We start from the raw sequence: 14,323 nt of genomic DNA on the forward strand, positions 1-14,323 counted from the left end.
ATTATTTGAACGGGTTCTTAATGCTTAATGCAACAAAAAGTAAATTTTACTGACAAATGTAGATGAAATATTTGCAATAAATCACGGTTGTCTATTCTATTTTAGGTGAGCTATGACTTTGCGGTTTGCTATTTATGCTGTTGGGTATGTGACGTCATCAGTGGAATTCCCTCAAAACAAAGAAGATGCGTGTGTTTCGTCTCTATTTTGGCTGACTTCACGATAGAAGATGCCGGAGCAAAAACCTAGCCCCTCTCCTGAAAGAGCCATTTATGGTTTTGTGTTGTATCTAGGGTCATTTCTAGCACTAGGTAAATTACAGATTAAGTAAAGTGTACCGATTTCTGACTTTCATTGTGTTTGAGTCTGTCTGTAGTGTATCATCGAAGATGACATCTAGATCTAATTATCTGCTGGTACAATTAAGTAGTTTTGTCTGCTGCTGCTACTGTTACGACTACCAGTTCTAGGCCTACCTTTTAACTAACTCCAAAGTGTAGATCTAATAAAATAAATCTCAGGATGCACAACATTATATGTTTATTATAACAATTGCATAACCTGGAACATTTTATTATGTATAATTTTTGCTCTTATAAATTATAGGGTTTTATTTAGTGTGGGCCTATGTGCCGGATCCTTGGCTGGAATCTATAGGACTCACATACTTACCACAAAAGTAAGTAGAAAAAAATAAAATCATTGAAAAAAATAATAGTAAAACAAAAGAAAAGAAAAGTAAAAACAGGCTATTCAAAATTGAAAGAAATAAATTGCCCATGAAAGATCAAAACACTTTTTAATTATTTATGAGGAATGCATAAAACACTAAATTTGAGTGCAACATTTCTCTCCCACAAAAATAATCTGGAATATTTTTAATATAAATATTTGATTTTGGACTTGAAAGAATGTTACTTACTCCATGCACAGTCCTTAATCTTACCAGTGATCTTAGCCAAATGCCTATAAAATTTTGTAAATTTGTTCATTTATAGACCACCATTTCTTCTTTTACTCAGTCTATTCTTAGATAACTTAGGGTTTAACATTGTTTCTACATGTACTAGTACATGATTTAGGGTTTTGAGTAGGATTTCCTGTTAATTATGTAAAAAATATTATATAAAAGTTTATATGCAGTGCAAATGTTTCATTACAGATATTGGGCCATAGCAGGGCCAGTGTTCTTGTGTGGGATGGTTGCCATGGTATTGTGTTTGTATATTGGTTACAGCTTCCTCATCACAGCTCCTCTTGACTCAATTCACACTATCAGAGGTTTGTATACTCACCAGAAAGTACAGTTTACGAAGTTTGAGTGTGTTAGAGATTGGGGGCAGTTTAACTGATGAATTGACTTATGAGGAAAGATGTAAGTTTGCACTGGCAATCATCAGAAACCCCCCCCCCCCCCAAGTAAATAATATTAATAAAAGAGGATCGACCTGAATGCCCAACTGTTCTTGTAGTAGCACAAAACACAACAATGAGTCTCTTGAGAAAATAACTGCCATTTCTATCATCATTACACAAGAGACAATAAAAACCAATAACATAATCCATGATTGTAATATCTTCTTTTAACTTCTTATCTTCTTTTAACTTCTAGACAAGCATTCTCGCCCAGTGATCACCTCAGGTCTTCCAGATGGAGCAATAAAACCAATAGGAGACATAGATATATCAGAAGTGAATAGACAGCTGTATGGGGACAGGTGATACAGGTAAGTTACTATAATTAACCTCGAATGTTTTTTAGACTTAATCAAAGGAGTTCACTTAATTGAAATAATGGTATAAACTATTTACAGATTCCTAAAAGCATAACCAAACAAAAGCCAAGTGACATTCTGATATTAAGTTAAAAAAAAAAAAACTTGAGGGACCAAGAGAGACATACATGTAGATTTACAAATGATTGAAGTGAAGTTGCTTTAAAAAGGCAAATTTTCAAATCTTTTTCCAGGAGTTCAGCCAGTGCCAGGAGTTGCAATGATCAGCTGATCAATTCAATGATGTTGGTGACATAATCTGTAACTGCTGGGAGATAATGTCACTAAAAAATCAGAGGCTAGCATGAAGCCAAATCTGCAGTTCTGTGTCAGTCATTTGACCTGCCAGTGGCACCCCCTCTTGACAGAGAATGTGTTCAAAATGCACTGCCAGCTGACCTAAGGCAACCATGAAGCCAAACCTGCAGTTTTTGGAGAGACTATCATGTTATCCAGAGAAAAGCCTAATATTATACCAGTATAAAGAGCCCTTGAAGTCTTTATTTACAGTATATTGTTGTCAAATTATGAGTTCAACCCAGTGCTGACTGTTAAATTTTGCTGTCTTTGTGATTGACAACAATTACAAAGGTTATATACCAAGTGACATATAGGAGGTTAACAGGAAGAACAGTCAACTTTCAGGGTCAGATGCTGATGTAAAGTTTGATTTTAGAGTTGCCAGCTCTATGCATTTACACATCTTTGGCATATTATGTGCATTGTTCACAGATGACATTCTGCTGTTTATAAGACTTAAGATGATAGATGTACACATTTTGAGGTTTGTCATGTTGTGAACTCTGTAATTTGGTTACCAGTGACAACTGAAATCTTCAAAAAAGTATTGTTACAGACAGTATGATATGAGCAAAGCAGATCAGAGATTACAGAAATAAAATGTTTGTTATATTTTTGAGACAATATTACTCTCCTGACTTCTGATAATTTCGACTCACACCTGAAAAATAGTGTATAGTATAAGATAAATAATTGAATAAACCAAATTTTTGGAACTTTCAACTTTTCATTTAGATTTTCTGTGGCAGCTTTTTGTACATTATTTTGAACATATTTAAAATAGATAACTCAGTTTGCATCCCATTCTTGGCTGTAGATTGTTGTAGTTGTGATTGTGTTGGTTGTGACAACTGATCATCTGGCGGAACCGGAAATAATCCATTTTAGCAGGTTATGGATTGTGCCTCCTGATTGGATTATTTGAAAGGCAAATGAGAATTGTCCAATGAAATGAGTTGATGCATTGTTCTTAGGCAGTAAGCAGTAGTGTTTGGGGTCGATTGCCAAGCGCAACATTCAAAACAAACAGGTCTGTATTTTACCGCTCTAAATTGAAATCCGTGTTCTCCTTTCAATGAATGTAGAAATTTAATGGCAGTGACACAGTCTTTTGTGTGTGATGCCTAAAGCATTTTAGAAGGTAAACTGTCGAAAATGCTTGTAGATTTCAGGGTTCCGCGCTCGGATGAAGCGAGGAGCATGTCGGAGTCGGTACAGCCTCGGCTTCCATTGCAAGAGCAGAAGAGCCAAAATCAAGAGAATGATCCGCGTGCCGAGAGGAAGAAACGCCATGCTGCTGAGTCTTTTGTAGTAGACGTAGTGGCGAAGAAGTCCAGTTCTTGCCCGAATCTCCAAGAGGCTTTCTTGCGGTACAGGAAAAATCGACAGGTGAGTCGACTACCCCCCCTCTCCCCCGCCTTTACTCCAACTTGATTGCAATACCCTGTCCTGAATGAAGTGTTGTGAAATATTGTGTGAACACATTGCTGTATTTATTCTACATGAAATATTGTGTGTATACATTGTTGTACTTTATCTACATGCTTTAAAGTAGATGGAAAACGAGGTTTATATCTTATAGCATTTAATTTTGCTTTGGTGTGTTAAATTAACATACTTCTTAGCTGTCATTCATTTTTACTATCATTTTCACAAGGCTGGAAAGGGTAGACTTTTTTGAGACCCTTCCCTTTCAAAGATATTAGAATATAATGTCAAATACTAAAAGTGATGACCTTGGACACATTTTGGATCATCTTTTTTATTATTTGCAGAGGGCCCTAATCCCCCCTCCCAGTGTACAGTTTGTCAACTCGTGAAAATTATTCTAAAAATGGATGACCCCTTAATACAAAGCAGAAAATATTATAGATACCATGTCAATATACTCCACATACCTTAAAATAGATCAAAGTCCTGCAGCAGTGCTACACACATTTTAAGTTTCTTATCACACTTTCTTTCATGTAGCTAAAAAATCTGATCTCAACATAAGAAAGTGAATAACATTCCCTGCTTATCTGAATCTGTTGGAAAGTTGGTAAAAAAAAAGTCTCCATATATATTCATGGTACATTTGGAAGACATTTATCTTTAATTGTTAATTTGGTGCCATACCAAAAAAAAAAAGTTAAAAAAATAATAATAAAATAAAAATAAATAGATAGATAAAATTAAAAATAATAATAATAAATAATAAAAAAATTAAAAAAATGATAAAAATTCTGGTACTGTAGACTCATTTCTAATAACTACTGGTAATTCCTAATACCCTGACATATTCCAGGATTTCTTCAGACATGTGGACATCTGAGCTTGTGAGTTGTGAGGCTGTAGAAATTATTCATCCCTGTGATTAGGCATGCTATATTGGTTTACCTTGTAGCTTGTGCATTAGACCTATATAGCAATAAATAAATAAATAAATAAATAAATAAATAAATAAGTAAATAAGTTAATACATGGTTTTAAACAAATCAGTTAGTTGAATAAATAGTATATAAATTTTAAAAAAATATTCATTCAATTTAAAAAAAAATTATTTTATAAAGGCCTGAATATATCTGACAACCACTGCAGTTATATAAACATGTAGATACTAAAACTAAAATGGGACACAGACATGAATGGGATAAAATACAGATGTACCACAAAAGCTAAGGTATTGAGATATAAGAACATCTTTTAAGGCAAAAAATTTAGTCATTTAAGCTGTATTTTTCCTTATTACCCCTCCTCCCTTGACCCCCCCCCCCCCCCCCCCCCCCCCCCCCCCCGGAAAAAAATCAACTCTTGATTTTTTCAATATTCATCAATTTTATTCTTCCACAAATACACACTCCTAAAAAAATAGTCCATAAAACTTTTTTTTTTTTCAGTTTTTAAATCATCCTATTCAGGTATAGTACTAATTGGAAAAATTTGATTAATCCATTTTGTTGAAATTTCAAGAGAAAGTCTTCTTATCACCTAGCCAGACAAGTACACAAGTAAATAAGTGGACACTTAAAACATCATTAAACTCACTTATCTTGTGCGTCTCTGCCGCACAGTGACCTCTTTCACCATTATCTGATAAGGTCGCCATGGTCAAGAAGGACGCACGGAAACAGTTAATACACCTCCGTCTTATCACTGGAGTGGGTTAGTGACTTAGCGTCACCTATCACCCTTAGTTTCAGAGTATTGCGGCTGACCTGGAGAGAATACTATCTATACATCAGGGCTCCCTTAAACTTAAATCATAGCCTTGCTTGCATAGCAATGACAGTACTGATGTATATATATGGAATTTTATGATTGGTGTTGATGTTAGAAGATGTTAATTTTTGTTGTAGTGAGAAAAGTTGTCTGAATTTTTGAATTGGTCTCTTTGAAATGATGAACTAAATTCTAAGTTTATTCAACACTTAATGTAGGTCTCAGTTATATTTATGGACTATTTTTCTAGAAAGCTTTAAGATGATTGGAATTGCTAAGTTTGTATGCAATCCATAACGATATTCATAACCCATCAGCTCATTCTCTGAACTGACAGTTTAACAAGTAATTATATGATTTTATGCCATTTCATGCCACTTTGTGATATGTAAGCTGGTCAGTGAATGAAAAAGATAATTTCCTTTCGCTTTAAAAATATGCATATATTAGAAAAATTATTTTCTTTTCACAATCTATCATTGAATCAATACATAATTTGATTTGACTTGCCCATTTTAAGTCATTTTGCTGTTACATTACTTACATGAGGATAAGCACATGCAATGGCAGTAAATGCATTGATTTTATCCATTAATTAAATATTCTGTTTGTGCAGTGTTGTTTGAAGTAGTTTAATGACTTCTCTGTAGACGAAAGAGTTGTTAGTAGTGGTCATTTATAAGATGTCTCAGTGGAGAAGGTTCTGGTCACTAGTGGTCAGATAGAAATTTTCCTAGACATCAGAGATGTACTGTAGTGTGGTGTATCTGTGTTGATCTTCTTGTGAGTTAAACCACTTGACATATGTGTTTTAAAAATATTTTTAAGATCAAAGATAAACAGTACGTTTGGTAATAATGGAAAAATTTGGGATAGGAATAGAAAATAGGGATAATTGATCCAAGACACAGAACAATTTAGATTTTACTCTGTTTAACTAATAATCCCTTAAGTAATCCCAACGTTATGCAGCAAGAAATGAGATTGCTTCAGTTGTTCTGATGATTGTGTTTGGCTTTGGTGTCTCAACTAACACAACAGGAATTGAAAGTCATGGTCAAATACCATTTCTAATTGAAGGAAATCAGACCCCTCTCCTCCCCCCTCCCAAACATCAACACAACACACACTTTTGATGATTTTTATAATTAAAGGTAGATAAAGTAAATGGATCGAGAAAAAAAAAGAGGAATGAAACCAAAGAAACACTAAGAAAAAACATGATGATAACAATAATAAGAAAAATAACAGTTGTGAAATGGGTGTAAACAAAGTATGATAGTTCAGTTAGGTTTTCCAATTCTTTCTTAAAATGTAGATTTTTATGAACTTGTTGTTGCTTGTAAGTACTTCCAATTTGTACTATTTTTGGGAATCCAAGAGGTCATTAGAATCCACTAGAACACCATGCATGTACATATGTGTGTGATTAGGGAGGTTTAAACTTGGAGTAATTTACAGGTCCATGTCTTATGGTGACTCACGAAATTTAAACCTAGACAGGTCTAGAAATTGGAATAAAATAAATAATTTTCATTGAAATTTATTATTCTTACTCCTACCTTATGCTTTTATGGTCCTTAGGTATTTAGCTTAAGTTCATCTGATATTAATAAATTAATTTTCATTTATTTATTTATTTGTTTATTTATTTATTTATTTATTTATTTATTTATTTATTTATTTATGAGGGGGGAATAGGGAATTCTCGGTGATAATCACATGCGATTTTCAAGTCTGCTTGTTGGTTGCATGTAACACAGTGAAACTTGTTCTTCCCTCCTTGCGCAAACTGCGAAACGTTTCGTGAAAGCTGGCCCTGGACTATTTTTTACCCTTTCGTCTCAGCGCCCTGGCCCTAAAACCACACATTGATCAAAAGCTGCCCCCCGTGACCCTGCCTAGTGCAGCGGCTCAGGACCCAGCTATTTATAACCTCTTTCTGAGAGCTGCTGGCTTATGGGAAGAAATAAATCTATTTTAGATGTCATTTTTCCTGTTTTTCAAAGTGTTGAGGCAACTTCAGACATCCTCAAAGACATGCTAGTACTGTAGAATTTAAAACCTCCTTTTACTTTGCTCGTTAGGTTTTAAGCACTCCAATCGGCCATTTGCCAAATTTATAACCTATACTATGGCTGGGCAATGAAATGTTGAAATAAACTTATTGCTTTGGCCAATTTATCGTTGATTATAAATGATATGAGATATTTAGTTGGCTGAGTTTAATAGCTGTTTGGTTAAAACAATTTGTGTCAAGCAAAATCCAGCCAACAGATTTTTCTTTTAGAATGCCATTTATCTGTAAAATCTACGTGTTAAAAGGCTCATGGAACAAGTACCATATGTTACAATCTTTGAAATGAGAATTTTATGGATTAGGATATGCATAAAATTAAGTACAGAAAAATAATTAGAAAAAAAAATACATTTGAAAGAAAATTTCTTTAGAATGTTACTTGAAGTTGTACACTGAATGTATTCTCACAATTTTGGTTTAATTTTTTTTTCAAAATTCTTATTGATTTGCTTCAGAACTTTGGTTTGATTTGTTTAAAATTTGAAAGGAACCTCACATCGATCAAACCCATCTCATTATATTACACCTAGTTTTGGAGATACGGAGAACAATAGAAAAAATCAGCTAAAATTAAAGGGAATTGGTATGAAAATATATGCATAGTACGAAAATATAGAACTGGCATCCATGACTCCCTTGGCTGAATGTTAGATTAATATAAATTTGCTGTAAATTAAGTTGCCCTTAATCTGTGTTTCTGAACCCAGACAGGTGTACCATACTGACTGCCTGGGGGGGTTCTACCTGTATGAGGAATATTGGGTTTAAATTAGTGTTTTTTGTCTGCCAGGCTGGCTTGCCTAATGGGTTTATGTACAAATAAAGTGTTTATGTGACCCTATCCGAAAAAAAAAAAATGAAGGTTAAAAGTGCTGAAGGAATCAAATTACAAGCATTAGGGCCAGAAGATTGACAAAAATTTGAGATCTATATATTTTGAATATACTGAGTATTGCAGGTGTATAATTTAGTTTATAATTTGGCCATCAGATGGCAGGCCAGTGCAGTGCATTAAAAATGAACCTCAGTATTATTGAGCTTATGCTGTTACTTTCATGGATGTTTTTGGTGTTGAATTCTAAGTTGAAGTTAAATAACATGTTATTATTAGTCATATTATCTTTCAGATAGGTATTAAAATGTGAATAGAGTAGATCTAGCAATTTTTAACTTGGCCAAATCACTACTCATAATAAGTTATTCATCACTTTTCTCCAAATGGTTTAAAATGGTCTAAAACAAGTCAAATCTATCTTATAATAGTAGTATTTTGTTTAGCCAATTTAGGTCCGCTTTATCACTCGGCTATATAGGCGAGTGTTAGTGTTACCCCAGCTAAGACAGTGATCAACTAGTCAGTGACAAGAGCCAGGATTGCATGGCAGAGGCACATTTTGCTGGGTGACATGTCTTTGGCGCGTCACCTGCCTGACAGATTAAGATGTCAGGCTCTTAATTCCTGTCTTCACAAGTCAACGACCTAGATGTGTTCACTCTTTAATGAGAAATAAAATAGAATATCATTCAGATCGAGGGGAGAGGGGGTGCATATTGTAGGGGTTTTACTGTCTTTGAATTAAAAGGGAGCATTAGTACTTGACAAATCTGAGTTAGCTAAAAGATTAATTAAAAATAATAAGAATGGGTTGTTTTTTAACCAATTTTGTAAATTTATTTCGAAGAAAAATGAAAAATATGGGATGTTAGGAATTAAACCAAGAAAATTGGATACAGTAGAAGAGAAAATATACAATTTATTTCTCTCCTGAATTTTCCCTTTGAATGTATATGAATGCTGTGTAGTCATGGAGCATACAGATTATATGGTAAAAGGTGTGACTTTGTGTATGATATAGAGAAAAAACAAAGGAGTGCAACTTCGTACAAACATAGATTCAGTATGGCAACCAGCATGCTTTAGAAATGGCACTGGTAAAACTGGTTTTCACATCCTGTATTTTTTTCTTTTTGTTTGTTCAAAGTTTTCATTACATAAAATTCCAGCTCTTTTCTATTTTTCTTACTTTCTTTTTTTTATGACAAAGGAGGTTACTGTTTCATGTGCTATAAACCACGGCAGTTTGCAGAACTGTCTGAACCTCGTAATGTTTACGTGAAAACCGGTTATGAGATTCACAGGGGTTTACTCCTATAGTGAGGTGGTTGAAAAATGAGAAAAATAGTAGTATTCCAGCTGAGTTACATAATACTGAGTACTGTAACAGAAGTATTACAGTCATGACAAAGCTGAATAAAATTCCAGTACGGTACTGATTAGCAATGCTGATGGTGTGCTGGCAGTTTTTAATGAAAATTGTACATTAAATGTCCCAGATGGATTTACACCAACCACTCTGATATAGACATGATTTGTAGTTGTCAGCTTCCTACCATAATTTTTTTCCCTGTAAATTACTGCAAAAGTTTTTCAAATGAATTTTGGCTATGTAAAAGATAAATAATAATCATAAATGTATGCAGCCGAAATTCCATCATTGAATTTTATCTCAGGAGAATATTTTTGCGTGCAGTATCTAGATTTTTACAAGTCCTTGAGCCTGCAATAGCTTCAGAATTGTCACTCTGATATCATGTCGGATAGAGCAGTATGCAGTTTTGCAGATTTCAAGATGTACTATATCACAATGATATATATTTAATGGGCTTATTTGGCAGACGCATTTCTTAATCCAGTTCTTACGATTCCTGAAATTCGTCAAAGTTAGGTGTTGGGTCCCATGATAAATGTTCAGAGGTTTTTTAAACCTAGTACTTTATGTAAAAAAAAGACTAAATATCTACCTATTCAACATTTTGCTTAGAAGCTCCCTAGTCCCTGTTAGGTTAAAAAAATACATGAGTTTAAATGAAAGTTGCTTGTGTCTGACATATATTTAGGCACATAAAAGGGCAGACAAGGTACCAGGCACTTGTCATTTATATTTGATGTACAAAAAGGTTCCTAATATACTAGTCTGGCTCATGTGAAACGCGGGGAAAACTTGACTATGACCAAAACATGAAATATTTAATGAACAATAAACAGACGATAAGCATTTGACATATTACACTGCACACAGCTTCTGTCAGCTCATACAACATTGAACAAAAAACATTCTTTTGACATCATTTTTGTAGAGAACTGTTTCATAAATTTTCACCAGGTTACCAGGTCCTGTAGCTCAAGCTGGAGTTAAAGATCCTCCTATCCCCAGATGACAGAGTTGATAAAGTTTGGCTGAAGAAAACTTGACACATTTAATTATTTTTTCACCAATTTAATGGATCCTTTTGAGTTATTTATAGGGTTTGTTCTGTCTTCTGATGGGATGGAGATGAAGGCTAAATATGTTTGGCTGGCTTTATAGGGCAATTTCTTTTTTTGTCTTTATTTGCTTGATTCATACAGATAGTAATTCAGTACATTAGAGGGAACTGACAGTTAAATTTCATGAACAAATGAAAAATCTATAAAAAGCATGAAAACTCTCACTTTAAATAAAGAAGGAAGAAGGATAGAGAGATAAAAGAGAAAAAAACATAAATGAATATATATAGATGAATATACTACAAATAAATGAAAAGATAGATAGATAAATATAAATAAATAAATAAATAAAGCACATCTGCCATGCCTGAGTGGGCTGAACTCTGAGTGACACCGAAAGTGTCACCCCATGTCACCAGGGGGACAAACGAGGGAGTCGGGGAAGTGTCACTATATGTCACCAGGGGGATGTAGGAGTCATGGGTAGTGTCACCCCATGTCACCAGGGGGACAGAGGAGTCGCGGGTAATGTCACCCCATGTCACCAGGGGGATGGAGGAGTCACAGCAGCCAGAGGAGGAGATAGTCCAGGGTCAGGACACTGACAACAATGGCTATTATTATCTGGGCGGGGCGGCTTGTCATTGTCTGCTGCGTCCTTTATTGCTTGTTGACAGCCTACACAAGAAGGGAGACAATGACAGTGGTATTGGAATGTTCTTGGCCCTCAGTGCCAGTGGTTTCAGTTTCTCTGTGCTATATTTAGTATAGCTGCTAGCTGGGGTATGAATATGATATTGTTTATTGGCGAGGGATTCCCTCAAGCTTCTCTATCAGTCTGCCTTCGCGGTTAGCATAATTTTTAGCTTCCACTTTTATGAGATCTTTTATTTAACTATCAGCAGGAATATCAACTATCTTATTTATTTATTTATTTATACAGTGAGTTTATAGGATGATTATGTATGTCACACAAAATTCAGACTGGATGTACAACAATTAATGTCAGTGTCATTTGGTTTGACCGTCCAGTAACCGCTGTAAATTGTGTCAATGCTATTACCACCAGACATATGTCATATCATTTATTATATGTGGTCTGTCCTAATGGTCAAACTGAAATGACCACTGCCATATACAACTGTATTACTGGACCGTCCATTAAGCAGACAGTAGATTGGACAGCCCTTAATGGATTAAGTGATCACCTCCTTAATGTGGCTGACACCTGGATAGGTGTGAGTTTGAGAGAGTTTTGAAATGATAATCTTGATGATTGATGTTTGGGATTGTAGTTAATGTGAATGGTGGACGAGGCAAGAATCATTCAGAAGTGTGAATATGGCCAGGCTTAGGAAATGGCATTATACCACCAAGATCAGATTTTAATTCAGAGAAGACCCTGTCCAGTCAAAGGGGTGGCTCTATCTTTTCTGTACTCCCTCCCCCCCCCCACCCCCCGAGCCTATAGGCCTTACATATGGAGAAAAGAGTTTAAGTTTTTTTCACAAATTTATTGCTGTTTTAGCTCAAATTTTGATTGCCTCTTGCCTTGGTAAGATATAAGTTAAAAAGGTGGAACCATGCATCCTAGAAAGTCTTCATTTGTAAAATGATGTGATCTCTCTCTCTCTCTCTCTCTCTCTCTCTCTCTCTCTCTCTCTCTCTCTCTCTCTCTCTCTCTCTCTCTCTCTCTCTCTCTGACAGGATAATCGTCAACAAAAATAGTTCTTCATCTACGCCAAAAATGAATCCACATCTCCTTCATCACATTAGAAATACTAATAATGAGCTCCTATGTTTTCCACAAATTGAATGCCATATTTCTGTCATAATGCCATGATTCATATATATATTTCAATAAATAAGTAATAAAGAGCATCTCTGAGTCAAAGGCCACACTCTGTCTGCCTGGTGAAACATTTGCAGTTTGTTATTGTTATAGGAAACATGACTTTTGTGCACTAATAGACATAGGCATGAATATTTTCAGATTTCCTGACGTGACGTTGCAGAAAATACCTTGCCTTTATGAGAAAACATATATATATATATATAGTATTGAATGGGGTCAGTCACCGCTGAATTATCAGTGTCATAGAGATGGAGGTTATGTGTTTTGTGACATTAAAGTATTTTCCTTTGTTTATTTGACCATTAGGTATTTTTCTCTATAATTTTAGTCATATTTATGATATGTTGTAAAAGGAAAAGGAATAGGATGAGTCAAATAAATTGCTTTTATCAAAGGTAATTTCTTATATATATTTCTTTTCCATAGGAGGGTAATATGATATAGTGATCCTTATATTTTCTTCCATATTAGGGTAATATACTTCATGGTCACTCAGTGTCCATATAACTTGACCGTCAGTGAGGAGGCAGGTGAGGTGAGTCCCCAGAGGTCAGAGACTGACCCCTGTAACCGACCCTGTTCCTCTTATCCCTTCCCTGCCTCCCTCTCCACTCATATTTCACCGTCCTGCCAGGTTTAATGGGCTTGAACCCAAAGTTAAGTGGCCAAGCAAATCAGATTATAGGTTTAGTCCAGTGAGTTAACTAACAGAGACAGCTATCAGATGGACAATCTGTGGCCAGGATGAGGTATTTAGTGTACACCTGTGACTGCTGACCTGTGGATATGTATTGAGGAACAGCTCTACAAAAGAACTCAAATTTAAGACTTTTTTCTTTTGTAGTTTGAAAATAATCCAGTAATAGTTTCTACAAGTGAAATATTGCACTAGATTTTATTAAAAGAAAGACTTGACCCGTGTTTTATATCAATAGTTACTTTATTTAAGTGGACTATAGATATGATTTATCCTCAATAGAAATATAATAAAATTTTGGCTCTTTAAGTTAAGAGTTACTTTGGTCTGAAGTTATTTTTCCTAAGACCAGTTTGAAACCTTGATGATAAGTTGAATTGAAATAGTCTAAGATTTTGGCTCTCTTGTCTGAAATCGCAAATCTTGTGATTAATTTAGCCCAATAAAAAGTTTGAGTTAAATGCTGAATAAGTGAAATATTTTCAAAGATTTGTGATATCTTTCTGTGTTTTTTAGTCAGTAATGTAATCCATTGATAAGACATTTAGGTTGTGCTATGGGTGAGATGTCCACTTGCTTACCATGAGATCACTTTGTGGACATAAAAATGAAAAAAAAGTTATTCATTTATAATAATAATAATAATAATAATAATAATAATTTATTGAGCACAAAGAAATGGTTTACATGTACAGGCTCTCAAACTAATACAAATTTATTACTGGTTTGATGAATGAAAATATTAAAATAACAGTTAAGTTTCTTAGCCTGGTATATTTGATAAATGAGGTTATCGGGTCTGTACACTTAATGTCTGTCAGACATACAGACAGACACACAGACAGACATGGTGATGTCCATGCATGGGGTCATTACTGGCTGTAGTGACCAGGGCTATGTACATGTAGAATATAGGAATATAGACAGTACAGCTTATCTGATTGAAACCAACCAGTTAATTGTGTATTTTATTATTATTTTATTATTAGATTATACATCGTTGTTGACAAATATTTTAAATGATACAATACCTATATATATATATATTGCAAATGACAGTGTCTCTTTGTGAGTGAGTAAGTGAGAGAGTGAGTGAGAGTGATTTTTATTTAGTTATTTATCAATTTTGTATTAAAAAAAAAAAAAA

General features: G+C 34.5%; 2 protein-coding genes across 3 annotated transcripts in view; both read left to right on the forward strand.

The window, feature by feature from the left end:
• The first annotated feature begins 105 nt into the window (after positions 1 to 105).
• Positions 106 to 2,803, forward strand: LOC106168140 (phosphatidylinositol N-acetylglucosaminyltransferase subunit P-like). The gene is made up of 5 exons (XM_013547095.2): positions 106 to 311; positions 607 to 679; positions 1,163 to 1,281; positions 1,613 to 1,727; positions 1,970 to 2,803. The coding sequence occupies exons 1-4, from the start codon at positions 230 to 232 to the stop codon at positions 1,720 to 1,722; spliced, it is 384 nt and encodes a 127-aa protein (XP_013402549.1). The 5' UTR covers positions 106 to 229; the 3' UTR covers positions 1,723 to 1,727; positions 1,970 to 2,803.
• A 194-nt stretch (positions 2,804 to 2,997) lies between these two features.
• Positions 2,998 to 14,323, forward strand: part of LOC106168130 (uncharacterized) — a 65,783-nt gene continuing 54,457 nt past the window's right edge. Inside the window, exons 1-2 of one of the 2 annotated variants that reach the window (XM_013547068.2) lie at positions 2,998 to 3,105; positions 3,241 to 3,464. In XM_013547068.2, the coding sequence (XP_013402522.2) occupies positions 3,276 to 3,464 (189 nt within the window). In that variant the 5' untranslated portion in view covers positions 2,998 to 3,105; positions 3,241 to 3,275. The other variant, XM_013547067.2, reaches the window with a different exon arrangement.

Source organism: Lingula anatina, chromosome 9 (assembly GCF_051362555.1).
Source record: "Lingula anatina isolate TDL-2025a chromosome 9, LinAna3.0, whole genome shotgun sequence".
NCBI lineage: Eukaryota > Metazoa > Brachiopoda > Lingulata > Lingulida > Lingulidae > Lingula > Lingula anatina.

What these genes read in the sequence shown, in the direction of transcription:
- LOC106168140 (XM_013547095.2), top strand. Translation starts at nt 230, where the DNA reads ATGCCGGAGCAAAAACCTAGCCCCTCTCCTGAAAGAGCCATTTATGGT. An exon ending in AGGGTCATTTCTAGCACTAG is followed by an intron (nt 312 to 606) that starts GTAAATTACAGA and finishes TATAAATTATAG; the next exon opens with GGTTTTATTTAGTGTGGGCC. An exon ending in CTCACATACTTACCACAAAA is followed by an intron (nt 680 to 1,162) that starts GTAAGTAGAAAA and finishes GTTTCATTACAG; the next exon opens with ATATTGGGCCATAGCAGGGC.